Raw genomic sequence first — 20,118 nt, forward strand, 5'->3', positions numbered from 1 at the left:
CAGCTAACAAAGCCGATACAGGCGTGGTTTCAAGAGCCAAAACAAAGCTCTGTTTCTTCTGCCACAAACCTGGCCACCTGGTTGCTCACTGTTTGAAAGCAAACTCAAAGCAAAATCGATCTGCTTTCAAAAGAGTGAACTGTGGTTCACAAACCGACAAAGTTGCCAGTCCTAGGCAACAGTTGGAGCATAATTGCTCAGTGGTGTCATTTGGTCACTGTCAGAGATCAACTAATTGTAATCTGCCACCTGATGACGGTCTCTCGGGTCCAGATGACCTACAGTGTGATAGATTGTGTGTGACACAACCATTTCAACCTGCACCTCTGGCTAACCAGCATGCCTTTTGCCATGACCTAGCGAAGAAGCGTCAGAGAAGTGTTGCTGTAAGGCCTTCTAGCTGCCTGATGGGTTCTCCATATGTGATGGCTCAAAAAACATTTGGCTGTCATTTGGGACACTATGTTGAGGGACTTGAGCCAACCCCGTGCAGTGTTTTCAACCCATCAAGAAGGTCTTGGCAGATTCGGCAGGGTATGCCTAACCGTTATTATGGTGGATGGTAGGTGATATGTTTAAAAGCTGGGTAGGACGTTCTATGACAAACCACTGGTTTGTAATTATGGGAGGGGGTGTTACGGCCCTAGCTGGGCCTCCTGATACTGCCCTTGTGTGGGCGTGGTGTTTTTCTCCGCCTCCTCCTCTTTTGCTCCACCCCCCGTCTCTCTCTTGCTCTTCTCTCTCCCCAGGACACAGCTGCTGCTCATTGGACTCATTTACCACCTGGGCCCAGTCAGCAATCACCTCTCGGAGGTCATATAAGCTGGGGATGAGCTGTGAGCAGGGTGTGGGGGTGTTCTCTGGTGTCTCTGCGTTGTGTGTGGTTAACCTGCTCAAAGTGTGGAGTTGTGGAAACAGCATAGCTGCTTTGCGTGAGTAGTGTGGGCTTGTGAGCCTTGCCTGCTCAAAGTGTGGAGTTGTGGAAACAGCATAGCTGCTTTGCGTGAGTAGTGTGGGCTTGTGAGCCTTGGCAGCAGCAAAGCCAGCTGCTGTTAGTGACAGGGTGAGCTTGTGGGCCCCTGGAAGTACCTCCTCGTGGTGTGGAGTTTTTGTTTGGTTGTTGTGTTCTTTGTTGTTGCAACCCTTTTTCTCTTTTTCCAAGTGTTATTGGTAAAACGGCGTTGCCGGCTCTTTATGTTAAGATGATCTATAATAAAGACTATTTTATTTACTGAAAACACTGGTCTGTTTTCCTTTCATTCTGTTCTGGACTCATTTGTTACTGGTCCCCTCACTCACATGCCTAGACCCTTTCGGGGGGAACGTAACAGCTCCCAAAAGAGTTGGCACTCAGACTCTAGACTCTACTGTCTCATAAACACTCCATCCATGAGTTTGCATGTATATGTGTTTAATATTACGTTTAGTACTTTTAAGTTGCAGTGTTTTCTCATTTTATTGTGTCTTAGTATTGGCATATTTAGTATTCTTTGAGTTGTATTAGGCTCTTTGAGTTGTTTGAATGCAGAAGTATAGCACTCCCTCACCCACCCACACCCCATTGGACATTGTTGTGCAACTGTTAGAGTTTGTGAGGAAAGGTCTACACACTTCACAGCAGAAGGTAGAAGTGCTGCGCTGCTGCCTTTATTCCCACTGACTCTGACATAAAGCTGCTTTACAAATCAGCAGATAACATTTCCTTGCCTGCCAATAGTTATTCTCTTACATAAGTTGGGTTTTTGGAAATCATGCTGCAGTTTGTGCGTGCGTGCGTGCATGTATGTATGTATGTATGTATGTGTATATATATATATATATATATATATATATATATATATATATATATATATATATATATACACACACACACACACACACACACACACACACACACACACACACACACACACACACACACACACACATATATAGGGTGGCACGGTGGTTAGCACTGTTGCCGCACAGCAAGAAGGTCCTGAGTTCAATTCCAACATCAGGCCGGGGTCTTTCTGTGTGGAGTTTGCATGTTCTCCCCGTGTCTGCGTGGGTTCCCTCCGGGTACTCCGGCTTCCTCCCACCGTCCAAAGACATGCAGCTTGTGGGGATAGGTTAATTGGATAATCCAAATTGTCACTAGGTGTGAATGTGCAAATGAATGTGAGTGCGAATGGTTGTTTGTCCTTGTGTGTTAGCCTTGCGACAGACTGGCGACCTGTCCAGGGTGTACCCCGCCTCTCGCCCTATGACAGCTGGGATAGGCTCCAGCGCCCCCCGCGACCCTGAAAAGGATAAGCGGAAGTGAATGGATGGATGGATATATATATATATGTGTGTGTGTGTGTGTGTAAAAGGCAGCATGAGAAAAGATACTCCTCCAACAAGAACAATCAAGAGGGGAGCTTTTGGTTCTCGACTTTGTAATGGAACCATTAAAGCAAGACTTTACATAATGATTATCTGGATTTATGGTTGAGGTCGGCCCAACAGCCTTTATGAATTAGAATATTAAACATGGTCAAAAAAAGCAGAGAAGCGGGTCAGTGAAATCAGTGATGAAATTTCACGAAGCAAATGCCACATTTTTAATAAGCACAAGGCCGTTACCTGGAAACTGTTAGGAAAACAAGATACATCTGGGTGAATGACCGTGTTTGCAAAATGATCTCCTAAGGCAAACCCCAATTACAACAAAATTAACATTAATAGATGGCAGTGTATAACATTAATCATGCTTAGGAGACACACACCATGGAAATAAATCTGAAGTAATAACCGTGCTGCTGGAGTGGAGCGTATTAAGACTTTTTATTTATTCAGTCATTTTAAAAGGGCACTCTATACAAGTTAAAACATATGCTGCTTTGAATATTTTCATGTGACATGAAATAAAACTGTCTGCAATTACTATCATTTTTTAGTTTGAAAATATTAACTGTAGAGGCACATGACAGAACATAAAGACATTTCGTACTCTGTAGTGATCGTGGCAACGGATGGTACGAAAGATGGGCGTCACTTCCGTGATGTCATCCAGTCATTTCTGAACTGTTTTGAAATCCTAATTGTGTTATCCCCGTTGTCAGCATGGTGTTTGAAAGAGGATGTGAAGAAACAGGATCTGAAGAGCCATTAGCCAATGAACATAGTACAAATAATCTTGATTTCTGGATTTCCCACAATGTCTAAAATTTGCCCATAAACTCATCAGCAAAGTTTTTACAGAGGCAAAGCCTGAGGGTTGTTTAAGATACTGTTGAGGTTTTGCAGATATGTGCCTGCTAGCTATGTGATGTTAACTTGTTGTATAATTGTGACAACCCTGTAATAATGTAGGGTCAAGTGAAAAAACTCCCAGCCACACAGGCTTGCCTAGTAGTTAGCAAGTGTTTGCAGATTAATATGAATAATTAGAGGCAACTAATCTGCTAGCAACCAAAGCAATTACTAGGAGGTTTCTGTTGCAGCACCTTCTTTGCACTCAATTTCACCCAGGGTGAAGAAGTCACTTGGATGAGTGACGAAACGTTTCTCCCACTGAAAACGCTACGTCCAGATAAACAGAATTTGGGATCTACTTACCTGGATGATTGAGCATGCATCAAGACACTTCAATGCTAATACTTTTATTTTATTTTACTTGAACCAGTCTGAGTCTCGTAGGATGCAACATTCACCACCTTGGCAGTTGTAACCTCAACCTTCACTGTTTTGTCTTTAATTTTTTAAAATTATAATCACTTTAAAGGGAATACTTTGGAAGGATGTGCCCTTTCTGGATTCCATTGTGGACACCGTGTTTCAGTTGCTTCAGTCATATGGTTTCCTGGTTTTTGGCAACTCTATGTGCAACTTTCCTGTGTTTTGTAAACTTGTCTCCATGAGAGAAATGGAGGTGTGTCAGACTGCAGATATTAAGCACATGTCTATTAACTTTGAATGATTCTGACTCAACAGCATAGGCTTGGTGGTAACAGAAAATTTATTGTGCGTGCGCACTTGTTTTCTTTTGCAAGGTTAGACCATGTTTTAGTACATCAACAATGCTGATCTCAGTCTCAGTTTGCATGCATAGCATAGCAAGTGTCAGAGGTTGTGAAAGTGTCAGAGTGTCTGGTAATGTGAAACAGGATGTTCCGCATGCTCGTTTCACTGACACTCTGCGTTTTGTGCCTCTGCACACTTCATTCTGTAGCATTTCTCAGTTATTTACAGCTCGTGCTAAGAAATCTATACCTGAGTGTCCACATAGGTTTATATTATTTTACAGTTTTTACATATATTTGAATGGTAAATGGTAAATGGCCTGTATTTATATAGAGCTTTACTAGTCCCTAAGGACCCCAAAGCGCTTTACATATCCAGTCATCCACCCATTCACACACACATTCACACACTGGTGATGGCAGCTACATTGTAGCCACAGCCACCCTGGGGCGCACTGACAGAGGCGAGGCTGCCGGACACTGGCGCCACCGGGCCCTCTGACCACCACCAGTAGGCAACGGGTGAAGTGTCTTGCCCAAGGACACAACGACCGAGACTGTCCAAGCCGGGGCTCGAACCGGCAACCTTCCGATTACAAGGCGAACTCCCAACTATTTGTTCTTTTCAACCTGTGTAGCATCCCTTTCTCCTTTACTACTTAGCTCATTTATTTGTAACTCTATCCTCTCCATCTAGCTTTTCTTTTGCTCTGGCTTTTCTTATACACTTAAATTCCCTAATTGTCTAAAATTCCTGACGCCCTCACTCCTTTCCCCAAGTCTCTGTGGATTACTTTGCCCTTTGGTTGAAAATTGTTATGTTGAGTCAGAGGTAAATGCAGATTGTTGCCCTTTTTGAGCCTCCTTGCCGACATGCCTTTCTGTTTAAGATAACGTTTTGTCACTTGTCACTAAATGCTTGCTCAAAGTGAATAGTTGGGTGTCCCTCTAGTTCTCAAAGATGTCAGGACGTAATGAGTAAATATTTTCATGTTTACAAACAATGATATTTGAAAAATAATTTTTCCCCTCAAACTTTGTAAATTTGCAGCAATCACTGTCTTAAAGACTGACTGTGACTTTTGTGGTATTCTAGACTTCTTGAAGCACCTCCCACAGCTTTTTTCTGATTAGTTTGATGGGCACTTCCCAGATACCAAATAATCAGAAGCTCAGTTTTGGAGCTGTGATTTGGGTCGTTGTCCTGCTTTACGAGGAAAGTGGTTTCAACAGCTTCCACAGGGTATGGCTTTGCCTTACCCTGTGGAAGCTTCAGTTGTCCACAGACAAGTCACCCCCTTTTTTTTACCCACTTTGACGCTATAAAGGCCGATGCTACACATACTTAGCTGATTTGTTTAGCTTTTTTAATCAGCAAAATCGTAACAGGAAATGTGATTAACTTGCATTAGCTAAAGTACTGCACCACTGGATGATAAAAAAATTCAAATTAATGATTACAAATGTACTTTTCTTTCAACAACCTGGGAAGTTGACTATAAACTTTTGAACAGTAGTGTATATGTTGTATGTATAAGGGATTAGAGGGGATGAATAGCTCTTTGACATTTGTTATGACTGAGAGATGGCTATGGCTGGAGACGACTCAGTCTCGTTTGGCAAATGACAGTAGGAACGTGCACTGCCAGGCCATGGTGTGTGTCAGCTCTGATATTCTCAATGACTCATTCAGCAAGGACAGAGGAATGAAAGCAAAGAGAAAATATCTGAGCCTGTCACTGCTGACACTGACTTCTACTGAATTCACCCACTGTTTGAACTGCATGATGCGCTGCACATTGATGTCAGTAGTGTGAGTGTTTGCTGGCTGTGAGCACAGGAAATTCTTTTTCTTTTTTTATGTCATACACGTAGCCTTGTAGTTTCAGACTGTCAGTTCTTGAATTGTATTGGAAGAAAAAAACGTCTGTTTAGTCTAGGTAGGAAAAGTGGGCAGAGAGAAAGTATGTGCCTGCCTGTATGTCAGTGTTTGCGAGAGGTCACATGAGAGGAGGAGTGACAGAGAGCGAGAGAGGTCCCCGGGGCTCCGTGCATTGTGCCAGTGTGCGTTTACAATAGGCTCTTTGGAAAGGCTTCACAGCCAGTGAACTGCTCTATTTAGACTTAGCCGACCAGGCTTTGCCTCACGGAGCTCGACTTTTATCCTCTCTTTTTCTAAAGCTCTTGGTTTAGTCTCACCATCCTGCCCCGCACCTCAGTAAGACACTCAGCTCCCGTCTGTCCAGTGTCTGGTCACAGTCCTCACGGTGGGGGTCGTGTGGTGGTGATGGTGTTAGGGGTCCACTTCACATACTGCTCTAAGAATAGTTCAGTAACTCTCTGTGAGTGAATTGCAGTGTTGTCTCTCTCCTTCATGTTGCATTCCAGAGTAGGAGGCCTGAATATGCAACGTCTGCTACCCTTCGACTCCCATGTTCTGCTGCCTTCGCCCTCTTGTATCTGCATACTTACTTGCACTCTGAGGCACTGATATATGATCAGGACTTTTCCTCGTTAACTCTTTTCAACGATTGGAGGGGGTAAGATGGAGAAACCCCAGGAGTGATCTAATTAAGCAACAAATTGGCAGGATGGAATAATATTTTAGCTGCCACCAGCTGGAGAGGACATCCTTAAAATCTGTAAACTAACAAACAAACATATTTTTGCAAGATGTTTGAATCTTTCAGGTGTTTTTTCTTCCTATTTACTCTGGTTGTGCCCAGCAATAATCCCGCCTTACTGTTTACACCATTTGACAGCAAAATAGATACCAACATAAATTCACACACAAACTGACTTAAATGGAGTTTTTAATGCCAGTTTATAATGGATTGTAAGCAGCATTAAGCTGCATTTAATCAAATTAGGAATCTGTTATAAAGCTACTTTTTTTTTGGTGAATAAACGGACAATCATTTAAAAAAAGTCCAACAAAGTTTTATCTTTAAAATAAATTGCTTCTCACTTTGGAAAGTAGCAGGAATTTTTCACTCCCATGAACCAGTTAAATTACCACAGAGACTGTAAACAGGGTGGCTTGTAGTTTCCACAGCTGATTAGAGTTTACAGAATACACTATTGAGATATTCATCTCCTGGGTTGGATTTTTTTTTTTTAATTGTTGGGATTTTTTGTTGGGAGTTTTTAAAAAGGTTGAAAAGGTTTACTGTCTCGTTACCATTGTTATCTTTGTCACTAGATTTTTTGTTTCAAAAATGAACCTTGTTAAGGTTACATTACGTCATGTCGGTATTTCTGCTTCTTAAACTGAACTATATTTGTGAGCTGGCCGTACCGTAATCGAAGTGAAAGAAAAATAATAAATAGCTTGTTATGGTATAGCGTGGTTTGTCAGATGACGTCACATTGTTCAAGAGTGTTCCATCATGACACAGCCACTGGTTGCTAGGGGAAAACCTGACTGGTTGGCAGCGGTTCCTGGAAGTTGCTGACTCTTGCTGAGTGAAATCAGATGCACCAAAAACCTCCCAGGGTTGTAGAATCTGGACTCCTAGGTCTGATGTTTTGGACTTCAGCAGTCATTTTCCCAGCAACTGCCATCAACCTGCAGCAGCCACTTGCAACCACTCAGGGACTGGTGGCTATCAGACAACTGCTGGAGACCCTTATTCACTTGATGCTTCATTATTACCATGATTTTCATATGTCCAAAATAACCAAAAAGTTAATGTCACGTGGTTAGAGGGAACGTGTCTGCAAAATCTCAGTAGTCAGTCTTTTGTTTTTGGGTTTTTTTTGGTAATTGCTGATATTAGCTTTTCATTTTCTGTTTTGGATTTACTGGCTTACTGTGCATTTGCACTCCCTAATAGTTTGTGCCTTAACTCTGCATCTTTCTCTGTACATACAAGACACATCAATTTTATTTGGCTTAAGTGTCAGCCAAAGAGCCAAAGAGGGAATCTGCAAAAGAAATAGGAAAAGAAAAGCTTGGGGCAGAGGGAGAGACAGAAGAGGTATTTTGAGTTTTTAGGAGGTGGGAGAAGAGGGAAAGAGGAAAAGGTAAGGGAGGATAGCACATATAAAAAAACGCATGAGGAAAAGTCTTAAGAACAGCTGCGTCCTTATTCTAAACTGGGACCTCGGGGAAAGGGAGCAGAGCTGAGTGGGCATCTGGTAGACTGTTAGCGCTGGTTTAGAGGTTATACAGAGGTTACATGTAAGCTTTGTGTAGGTGTCATACGCAGGCGTTCTTACTGAATGATTCATTGCAATTCAGGCAATCACATGGGCTTTTCTAGAACAGTGAAGATTTAGACTGGGGGTTGATATGAGGTGTTATGATGATTTTTCACTGATTAGCCTAGAATGAAGCTGATATTATTTTTCTGTCTATGTCCCCAGTAGCTTATTATCACACTATCCATTGTGCTGGTATGTGTCTCTGGCATGGCTGCGTAAAAGTAAATATTAGCTTGGGCCCGATTTAGGATGAATATGGCAAGTTCAGAGTAAGGACACATTTTTCAAGCTACCAGAGTTACAGGAAACAGAAATCATTAGGGATAATTGCTCAAAGAATAGTTACGGTTTCCTAGTGTCAGTGGGCCAGGCTGCAATGGGAGTAGAGTTCGGATTTGGGGGTACTTCAGGGTTTGATTTGGCTAGCCTCAAGAAATCATTAAAGTGTCTCGTTGGTTGGAGATTCCCTCACCTGGACAGGAAATAGGAGAGGCCAAACAGCTGTGTAAATGGTCCAGATAGGATCACAGAGGAACAACTATGACTACTGTGGCAGAGTGGACTTCATTATGTTGCTGTAGCACTCTCTCCAGTAATATCAAGTTTTGATGAACAGATTAATATTGGCAAACCCTCCCCTCTCAGCAGCGAAGGCTCGTCTCTGTTCATGATTAATGTTCTCTCTGTTGGATGGAGAGGCACAATTTAAAGGGGCTGGTCTATTTTTTCTAAGTCACATTACCTTAAGCCTCGCTTGCTGTGTGAGCTTCTGCTATCTGGGGCGCAGAACAAAGTATAAAAAGCCTTCCTGCTTCATCCAGATCAACGTGCATTATCACAAATATTTATTGCTGAGCGCATAGGAAGCTGGTGACCTCAGCTGTTCACGCTTGACTGCTGTGGCCAGACAAGACAGGGAAGGGGGGAAGGAGAGAACAGCGGGGAGACGTGGAGAGAGATGCCACGTGGGAGATTGAATTAATGAGACACAAGCTGTGTGACAGTATAGCTGTGTGTCTGACTGCCGCTCCGCCTGCATGACTTCCTAATTATATGTCTCTTATTCGTCTTATGATGCATGTTTCCAAATGTGGGAATGAGTGCATGCATGTGAGCATGAAGCAGGGTGGAGGACAGGTGTATGCTGGTTTGACCTTCTAGTTTTATTACCATTAGCTCCAATAAGTGCCAGCTAAAACAAACAGATTTACAGAGTAGATAAGGAGACAATAAGATGCTAAAAGTATCGCAAGTGAAGCTTTAAGGGAGACTTATTTCGCACAGCTAACACAAGTGTCGATACTAACATGAAGAACTAATTACAAGAAGAGGAATATCAGCATCTGGTGGTTTAATAACTTGATGGTAGTTTTTTTTTTGTGAGTGACATCTTGTTATATTTCATATAACTCTATAAACAATGCAATAAACAGAAAGTATATTTTAAAAGTTCAATCTTTGCAGGCAGCTTTAAGCTTTCCCTTTCACTTAATAATGTTATACATAATTACACCCCTGATGAGTTCTTATCTCTAATTTCACACTGTCAGGTTCTGTTTCTTTTATTATTCACTGTTGTAAAGGTGATGGTCTGTTCAAATGCCGCACCTATATATGCAGATGTCTACATGTATACTATGCAAAGGGTTGAAGCGTTCTTCCCAGGGTAAGATAATTGGCTACTAAGAAAATAGTTGTCATTTTTAACAATGCAGCTCATTTTCTGGCAGCTGCTCCTCACTGGCCGTCTCTCTTTCATATTCTCCATCTCATCTGCTCTTTTGTCCCCTCCCCCAAACATCCCTCCTGCCTCAGGAGTTTAGTTCTCAGTTTAAGACATTTTAATAGCTTCCTTTTCTAAACAAACCAGCTGCCAGAGGACCAGATAGTTGCTCTGGCACAGAGCGCCTCCTGGAGGTCATTTCTTATAGACTAGGGCAACCAACAGCAGCACGGGGGTGTGGGGACAGGCATTTCCTCGTCAGCCACACAGGCTGCTGTATTGAGTCATCAGCACTAGATGGCATTGGCAGTGTGTTGTAGCTCTGAAGTCAGTGCTTCCTGTAACCTCACCCAGCTCAGTGCAGAGGCAGACAGAATCTGTGAAAGAGTCCGCAGTATCTTCCTCTTTGATCAATAATTCTGCACAGGCACATTCACAAATGAGAGCTGTGATGCAGTTTTGCAGTTTTGCAGTAGGGCACTATGTTCATCACATGAATCGCTTTACCCTGTAGATTGCACAGGGCGAGGTGGCGGAAAGGAAATCGACATCATTGAGATGGTCTTACAGCTTTGTTAAGAATGCATTCTTTTCAGGTATTGTTTGGCCACAGCTGCTGCAAACTGGGGATAAACTGTACATTTCTGCAGGCGCCTAAAACACTGTTGAAAAAAGTTGAAAAAAAATTTCTCACTTTAGATCTCGTGTGTCTTCCTGTTTGTGTTGTGATGGTGTGCTGCGGTGACACACTCGAGCTCTGAGGTTTTACTGAGAACAGAACATCAGGATGAAAAGCACTATCACAAGTGATATCATGTGATTAGCGTTAGTAAAAGTACTACACAGCGACACCTGAAACTGCAAACATTTTCTTTGCTTTATCTCCCCTTAGCACCTCTCTGCTGCAAGCTCCTTTTCACGAACTACCACAAGTCACCTGAACAAATGTTGCAGAAACATATGTGTGCAGAAAAAAAGGCTCCTTAAATTATCCCCCTAACAAACTCCTAAGAAAGTGATCCCATCGTATTTATCTGGGGGCTTGGAGCCTTAAGAATTCCTCTCCTGACTCTATCCTACTTCAGCTACTCACGTCTTTGAATGTCACAAGTGAAACCCTGCACATGTGCTTGCTGTGTGAGACGACGAGGGTAGTTTAAGCAACAATGAGGTTGACCCTGTGTTGCTGTAGTTGCACTATGAGTGCATAGTCTGTTGAGAGCCAAGTGCCTTTGATTGACAGCATTCTTCCTGTTGTGGTATCCATGGGAACAGGTTAGTGTTTTCCCAACTAAACTCTTTAGAGTTCTGCACCACATCAAACACGGCTGCTATGAGTCAGCCTCCAGCTCTACAGGGAACCTAACTATAGCAGAGCTAACTGCTTACAAGGCAGTGTGCAGGAGTTTTAATGGACTGTGGTTTCCTACTTGGCCTAGTTGGCTGAGGTATTTGAAGTCTGTAAAATGGCTTATGTTTGTCTTTTGCTAAAATAGTTTACCTCTGTGTGTTTGCAGCATGCACACTGTCATTAAACCTCCTGCAAAACTGTTGCTTTGTCACTTCTAGTGTTGTTTAGCAGAGTAACAAATCTGCAGTGGGGTTATAGAGACTGAGGCTCTACAGCTGGAAAACATTAACTCCACAGAAAAATGGCAGCACACTGCCCTGCACACCCCAGTGATGTCATCTATTATAAAAGTTCAAACTTGCACAAAACATAACCCCAGTCACATATAAGCCTACAAAAGCATATGTAAGCACACATACAGTCAGACATACTTAAAGACATATCGCAAAGATAAAAATGGACGGGCACCATTTCTGATTGAGCAGGTTAGTAAGCCAGAATATTCCAATAACAATTGTTATAAAAGGTTAAAAGTTTTTACTTGGAAATCCCCAAAAATTACTGGCTACTGATTAGCTTATGTGTGCTCCAAATAGTGTCTGTATAACTTCTGTTATTTCTCCTAAAGCTGCCGTCTAAAATAGCATTTAATTTCCAAGTTAAATCATCTCTCCTTCTCCTTTAAGACAGAAAGTGAAGTGAAACACCGATAAAGCATGACTCTGTTCAGATGTGCAAGATTAAATAATAAAAGACATCATAGTCTCAAACCAACACGCTTCATTTCTCCTAGTGTTACATGCTTCTTAAAGCATAGGTTTTGTCAAATCGTGGGAAATAAATATTACAAAAATGTTTTTAAACATTTTGATATTTTTAATCACCTTGTTATCCAAAGAAATTTCACTAAATATAACATGTCATTATTTAAAAATATCAAAAACATCTACCTAGACTCTTTAGAGGATAGTTCTGAAGTACTTGTTAATGTAGGCATGCAAATGCTCCTTTTAGTAGAACTGTACTTACAGAAGTGTAATATTTGGAAACAGTTTGAAAGTGTGTGGAAGGAGTAAATGAGAGTACAAGATCAAGATAGCTGTGTAACACGGAGACTTTTCTGTCAACTAGAGGGCATGGCTGTGTGGGCATATTTTCATGACAGGACCATTGTGGAGGCTTGGCATACAAACAAAGCCCATCTCTGTGGTTCTGTGTGTAATAGCTGCGCTGCTATAAGGCATGTTCCTCTGAATATCCTTCAGTGAGAGGCAGGGGACTTGGAAGCAGAGAGGCGGCGGTGGTGGGTGCGGTTAATGTTTCTCTCCACATAGTACATTGTACTGGTCATATGCACTGTCATCTCTTACTGAGTGGGGCATGTTAATATTTGTACACAGTGTGGGAGAGGAATTGCAATTGCATACGTGCAATAATTTGTGTTTTGTGGTGTCCGTTGTGTGTTATATTTAGCTATGTAAAGCATTATAATAATTAGCATTTATGTGGGTGGGGGGGTGTGATTTTTCTGCCACTCTGACACGGTCATTAATGACCTTAATCATGACTTAACAACATCACCATGGTTACCGCCTACACTCTGCAGGGAACTAGGAGTGTGCAAACGCCTGAACCTGTAGATTATGTGTCTCCTGGTTATAATTCTCCTGATGGGCTTATACATACACACACCCAATTATTATATAGTAAAGATAGAATGTGTAAAATAATGTCCCATGTTGCTATTCTTCCTATTGCAGTGCTTGAAATATGCAACATTTTGAGCTGATTAGTTATATTGTAGTGGAATATTCTAGCCATCCATCCATTTGTCCAATTCAGGGTCATAGGGAGGGCTAGAACCTGTTCAGAGAGTATACTCTGGTCTCCACTCTGTTGCAGGGCTAATAAAGAAAGACAGGAAATCGAATTACAATGCCTAATTAATGTACGCAACCCCATACCTGTTTTTGGACTGTGGGAGGAAGCCAAAGCACAGAGAGAAAACCCACGCAGAAAGATGGAGAACATGCAAGGGCCTCAGCAGACCGTGGATTCAAACTCGGCAACTTTCTTGCATTGAGGCAAGATAGCTGTGTAACATGGAGACTTTGCTAACCACTAATCCACTGTGCCGCCCATCATGGAAAATTACTTTTTCAAATCTGCCTTCTCTCCTAATGAGCACTAACTATTTGCTATTATGATTTATTTAGTGCTTTGTATTTAGAAGTGAATAGAAGGTGCTTTAGGCTGACTGTATAGTCTAAAAAGTGAATACTGTAGGTGTATTCAAGGGCAACTCTTCTGTCTATAAAAACAAGTCTGGTTTTATAGAAATCTATGAGAAAACGACCCTGCTGTTCATTTGCTTACTGACCCCTGTAAACACATTCCTAATGAGATAATGGTCTCAAACATTAGTTCAGGGTCTAAGAGAAAATGGATGGTTAATTGTCAATCCATCCATTTTCTCAGCCACTTACCAATTTCTGTGGGCGGAAGGTGACATCCTGGAGACTTTATGCATGACAATTAATTTCATGCATGAATATTAATTGTGTAACTTGTAGTCCCAGTCGCCATAAACTAGACAGTGATGGAGGTCATGCTTTAGGTTGTATTTTTGGTGACTGACATATCACTTTCTTATGAGCATGCGGTTTTCTCAGTGTCTCAGAAAGATCCAGCGAGTCTCATGATGTCGTTCTTCTAAAACTAAATAGGGCGACGATCATAAAGATAAGATTTTGCAAACGATTGGGCGATATCACAGTAGATATGTTTCTCATCTGCTAAAACAGTGCTGTTCCTTATTTTTTTTGTTTTTTGTTTGATTGATTCTTGTCTATCTCAGCCTCTCAGCTAGTAGTACTTTGACCCAGCTCAGCTCCATTTTTCCTTAGTAAAATATGTATGTAACTTTTATAGTGATAATAACTGACAGTAAACCAAACACAAAAGCTGCAAAACTCCTCTTCAACAACCTTTGCCTGACAATAGTTACAGGCATAGTTTCCTAAAATCTATATTTTGGTCTGCTTCTGGTTCAGCAAGTTCAACTGGCAAGAAAAACAAAGAAGATTTTATAATAAGAAGAATTTCAAATTGCTGTAAAACATATGAAAACCATTTTGTTCTGTGAATACACATTTTTTGTTTCTTTCAGTTAAGCCAAACACTGTGAAAGTGGAACATGAACAATAAAGCAAGACCAGATGTTTTGGCGACATGAAAAAAAATGGCAAAAGTGATCGTCACTGGCACTCAGAGACAGCTAAAAGTAATTTAATAGATTTTTTTATGCGGAATACTTCGCTTGGTGTCCCAATACCTACCTATGTGCTAAAGTTAATGGAAGTTCTCATCTGTTCTCTGCAGCCCTCTGCAGACTTTGCCCGTAAAGCCACCCACTTCCCACTTTCCATCCACTTTTCATTCAATAGCCTCTCTCACAACTCCACAACTCTCTCCACTGAGCCTCACTCTCTGCCAGCCTCCAATTTGGAGCATTATGCAGGATGTACTGTAGAAAACAAATGCTTACACATCACAATCACTATGCTCTTTCTTTAAAAAAAGCAACAGTTTATTTTACCTAATCAACCAGAATGTAGGATAGCATATCTGTGGCTTAGCTCATAAACCGCAATAACACAAACTGAGCCAGTAGAGCTCTGACTTGAAAAGGACTGGTGTAATTGGGAGACAAATGGGGAAGGACATAGCAGCAGAATGAAAATCAGGAAAAAAAGATGTAGGTTTGTGTGTGCAGGAGTCTGTGTGTATTGCAGCTGGTTCTGGTCAGCTGACTCCTATTGCTGACTCTGATTTGTTCAATGAGCTCGGCTGGGCTGAACCATGCACAGCTGCAGTCGGTGTGTGTGTGTCTATTAGAAGAGGGAAAGAGAGAGGGAGAGACATGTAAAGCTGCCAGTGTGTTAGCTCAGCAGCATTAGGAGCAGGACACCGGAGCAGAGCAGTTCAGCGAAAACAAAACTGGCAAAGCAGGACTGGGAGAAGTGAAATTGGAGAGGAAAGCTGGGACGGGCACAGGGAGTTTAGGATGGAGCTTTACTTACTGCATTGGGCTTGAACCGAGTGCAGCAGCACTGGCTGGACCAGGGGCTGAACTGAGCTGTTCAGGGCAAACTGCTGTGCCTCAGTTCAGGTGACGCTCACACTGCCAGACGGAATCAGGACAGGCTGGACTTGGAGTCTCCAGCTTTGGATTATGGGTTGCTCGGCCAGTGTGGTACTGCTCCTGCGATCAGTGGGCGGGGCCGACTGCGGTCACATGTGTTCACGACAGGACCAGCTGTCACTGGATGCTGCCACGCCCACCTTAGAAGGTTATACCACTACCACCCCATCTCTGACCATCGTTGTAATGGTAACCAGCACAAGTGCACCTCAAGTTTCCATGCATGCACGTGTGGGCAGTTTGTGGGAACTTCAGCATGTTCCTGTTGTGTAATTGTGTGCTTCATTACAGTAAATCTTTTTTACACATTTTCATATTTAATGAATACCTTAAGGTAAAATTCCTGTTTAAGTTTCTCTGTTTTGTAATATTACCTTCTGCATACTTTTGGACTTCTCCTGCCAAACTTTCCCTCTTTTTAATTGCCTTGGTTTTTTACACCCTTTGTCTCTCTTGCTGCTTTTGATATATGATCAATGACTGGGGCCTGGCTGTTTCCCCTCACAGCTGAGAGCCTAAAGGACGGAAATGGAAAGAGGAGACTAGAGAGGGGGTTGGTAAGGTCAGACATAAGGAATCTAGTTTCTGTGGGAAAAAATCTGCTTTCTCTGCGTATGGTGTACAGAGGAGATGATAAAAATAGCTATTTAAACAAAACCATTACTGAGATGTTGGGTGGGAGATGTTTGACTGAGTGAATCAATGACTGCATGAAAGAATCCATGACTGGATAAGAGAACTGCCGAATGAATGAAATAAAAAAATAACTTGTTTCTCCTTTCTGACTGTTTTCATTACGTGTCAGCCATCTGTTTGGTCTCGGCACCAGCTTGTCTTGGCCAGATTTTTTTTAATTCCCATTGTGATCCCAGTTTCTGTAAGCCCAGTGGAAAAAATGTTAGACATTTGGCAGAAATGGGATCTTTACAGTCCCCCTTTCTGTTTCTTCGTTTCCCCCGTTTCACTCCACTCCATAAACCCCGTCTCTTTTGGTGCCTGTTTTCTGGGCTCTGTAGTAAACGAGAGTCACAATAGTTTATTTTGCAAAATCATCTTAGTCAGCAGATCCCTGTGAGCAAAGGAGCATCAGCTGATCTATTCAGGCCAGGTTGTGCTTGAAACTAGTGCACTCGCTCTGCATTAACTAGTCTTTTTCACCAGCATGTTGTGTTTCCAGGTCACAGTGAGACATTCATCATTGCCAGCAGCTTTGCCAAAATCTTGCTGTAAAATGTGCAGCTGGAAGCCTAAATAAAAATACAATGCCACTTCCAAAAAAGCTGGGATGCTGTGCTAAATGTAAATAAAAACAGATTGCAGTGGTCTGCAAATCTCATACACCCATATTGTATTCACAATAGAACATATAAATCATATCAAATATTTAATCTAAGAAAATTTGATGGCAGCAACATATCTCACATCTCAACACAACACATCTCCAAAAAGCTGGGACAGGGCCCCTCTTCTTTTAACAACAGTCTGTAAACCTGCTGCCGGACATCTGGGAGAGGAATATCTTCCTTCTCTCGTCTGGTTTGGCTGCTCACTAGTCCTTAATAATGTGCAAATGTTTTTAATCAGTGAAAGGTTTGTACTGCAGGCAGAATCGGGACTCTTCTATTAAAAAACCTTGCCTTTCTTACAGTTGACGTGATGCTTTTCTGCATCATGTCTATATATGGCTCCTTTAAAATACATTTGTGGGTGGCATGGTGAACCGTGTGTACAGATAGTGATTTCTGGAGGTGTTGCTGAGGCCATGCAGAGATTTTCTTTACAGGTGGCACTGTTTTTAATGCACTGAAGATCACGGGGCTCAAATACTGATTTTCATTCTTGTCCCTTGCGCACAGAGATTTCTCCAGATTCTCTGAATCTGTTGATGATACTATGTGCTGCAGATGATAAGATACTTATCATTTATCATTTTGATAAGTTTCAAAATGTCCCCTCCTATTAGTACCACTTACTTTTCCAGCGTTTAGTTGCCACTGAGATTTGTTGCTTCCATCAAATTCAGACCGAGTTGCTGTGAATAAAATATTGGTTTCTGAGATTTACAAATCATGCATTCTGTTTTGATTTACATTTTACATTTACATTTTGTTTTTAAATGTTGTGTGGGGTTGTAAAGCAATTGGCAATAGACACCCATACTTATCAAAAAGAAATAAGTCAACCGACTGTCACTTTTGAGCCCTTTCCGGGTCACTGAGGTCTCTGGAAAATGGCCAATGTTTGAAAATGTTTGTTCTGCTTCAGGTTTCTGCCAGTTAGCTTTATTACTTCATATAATTTTACAAATCTACTTGTTTAAGCATCCATCAATGCACCTAAAAACAATAAAAAATAAAAACAAACAAATTGCTTCAGTCTTCATTCTGTTTTGGTTGTGACAAATGTGAAACTGAGGTTTATAGGCCACCGGTGTACACTGTGGTAGGGCCATTATTCTGAAGCGATTACATTGCACAATCAGTATTCACATTCACTTATTGTAGAAAATGTGATCTGGACCAATGTAAAACTGACTCTAAGGGTTATGAAAAGTTTGCCATTTTTTAATGCTGTTTTCAGTTTTTGACTGGCTCTTAAGCCATTTCTCAACATTTTTGGAAAAACTCCTTTGTGACCATGAAACCGATGTCATAAATTTGTTATAAATATGTCATAAATATCTAGAACAACCTCCATCCCTCCACCTCACCATCAAAGTATGACACGTTGTCTCCGCTGCCACACAAGTGGTGGTCAGACCGGGCTGCAAATTCTGCAGTTTCCCCATAGCCACTGTCAGTCCTCTTCATACTGAAGTCTCTAGTTTCTTTGAGTGACTTTCGATAATGTGTCAGGGATTAACAAAACAAATTGGAAAATATGTGTCCATTTGCTGTGAAACAAGAGCTGTTTGTGGTTTTCAAAATGGTCCTCACACAGCTGAATGGAGAAGCTTAAAAAAAGAGGATTTTAAAACATTTGATTTGCATTTTGCAGGAGGTGTGAAAGATGCTCATTGAACCACTAACTCCACACGCCAACTTGCCCCAAAAGAAGTAGAAATGTTGTTTTTCGTGAAATGAATGTCTTCTCTTAGAAGTGTCCCCATCAGTTCCACCGTGTCTCTTACCAGACAATGTATTGCTATAATGATGTAAAGCAGATGGCTTATGTCTGGGTTCTGTTCCTCTGTGCTGTCTCAGCAGCTGTCTCTGTCCCCCTCTTTCTCTTAATCCCTATAAGTCTCTCACACTATTTATCTTCTTCTAAACTCCCTCTCCCTCTCTGTTTTTGTCACACTTTCTCACATCTCTCCCTTTACAAGATAACATCCTCTTGAATCTGTCTAGCAATCTACAAATGACACAGACCAGCTTGTGTACATGGTGTGCAAAGTGGGGAAACCTAATTCATCTTCCTTTTTTTTCTTTTTCTTTTTTTTATTTAGCTATCTGGCTTAATAATATGTCATCTTATATTTATTTTCTTCTTTTCTCTTTTAACTAAATTAGACGTCTATGTTCATGGATATGCTTGATGAAAGCAATCGAGTCTAGTGATCTATTTGCATCCTCCATACAGCTGTAGTTTACCAACATCAGCACCCACTCTTCCTCACTCCTGCCAAGAGGAAAAGAAGAAACAGAGGGAGTGTGGGACTTACGGAAAGTTGTTAAAATTTTCTGCTATTTGATGAGCTGCGGAAGCTATAGAGGAAGGAAGGGAGCTGGGGTAGAACAAGGGAGAGGAAAAGAGTGAAAGAAGGGGAGGATGAAACTGCTGCTTTTTAGTTGTGTCGGCATTGCCGACTGGAAGGAGTGCAGCACTAAGAGTGTAATCTGTGTTTCGAATACAAAACATCAAAGCCATGAAATTAAACATGCAACTGGATAATTTTTTAAAGATATCTTATAAATTGCATTGAAGACTGCAAAATAAATTACTTGCTCAAAGTAAAATAGAAGTCTTTGCATTTGAGACCTTTGCATTTCATACTTTTGTATGTGACCTGACTGGCATCCAGCTTGATTATGTGGGAAACTGTCTTTACACTTCACCTTAATACGTGCTAATCAAGCAAAATCAGCTACCCACACCTAGTCACTATCTAGATCTTGTGGCCATAGGTAAGGGTATGAAGGTAGATTTTATGCTTAGCTCTCTCCTTACTACAACAGACCGGTGCAGTGTCCACATCACTGCAGATGCCATGACAATCTCTGCTCTGATTTCCCCTCACTCATGAACAGCGGCCCAAGATACTTAAACTCTTCCACTTGAGGCAACAACTCATCCATGAGATGGGGTGAGCATTCCACCCTCTTCCAGCTGAGGACCATGGTCTCAGACATGGAGGCGCTGACTCTCATCCCAGCTACTGCAAACTCAGTTGCATACCACCCTGCTGCAAACTGGAGGTCACTGCCTGATGAGGTCAGAAAAAGCACATCAAACAAGATGTGATCCTGAAGCCACCATAGTGTAGACAGTTCACCAATTGGCAACACCCAGATATCTAATTGGCTACCTCCCAATCCCAACTGGTCACGGCAGATGGCTGCCCCTCCCTGAGAGTGATTCTGACAGGGGTTTCTTCCTGTTAAAAGGAAGTTTTGCCTTGTCACTGTTGCCAGATAGTTGCTTAAAT

General features: G+C 41.7%; 1 protein-coding gene across 2 annotated transcripts in view; it reads left to right on the plus strand.

Moving 5' to 3' along the window:
* Positions 1-20,118, plus strand: part of dock10 (dedicator of cytokinesis 10) — a 69,598-nt gene that overhangs the window by 9,944 nt on the left and 39,536 nt on the right. The window contains exon 1 of one of the 2 annotated variants that reach the window (XM_085371661.1): positions 15,501-15,659. The exons of the other annotated variant lie outside the window; for it this stretch is intronic. Within the exon in view, the coding sequence (XP_085227787.1) occupies positions 15,501-15,659 (159 nt within the window). Of the gene's footprint in view, positions 1-15,500; positions 15,660-20,118 lie in introns of those variants that run through there. 2 annotated transcript variants of the gene reach the window in all.

The sequence above is a fragment of the Diplotaxodon limnothrissa genome, linkage group LG14 (genome assembly GCF_057381915.1).
Source record: "Diplotaxodon limnothrissa isolate DT_005_m linkage group LG14, D_limnothrissa_male_GT1.1, whole genome shotgun sequence".
Classification (NCBI taxonomy): Eukaryota; Metazoa; Chordata; class Actinopteri; order Cichliformes; family Cichlidae; genus Diplotaxodon; species Diplotaxodon limnothrissa.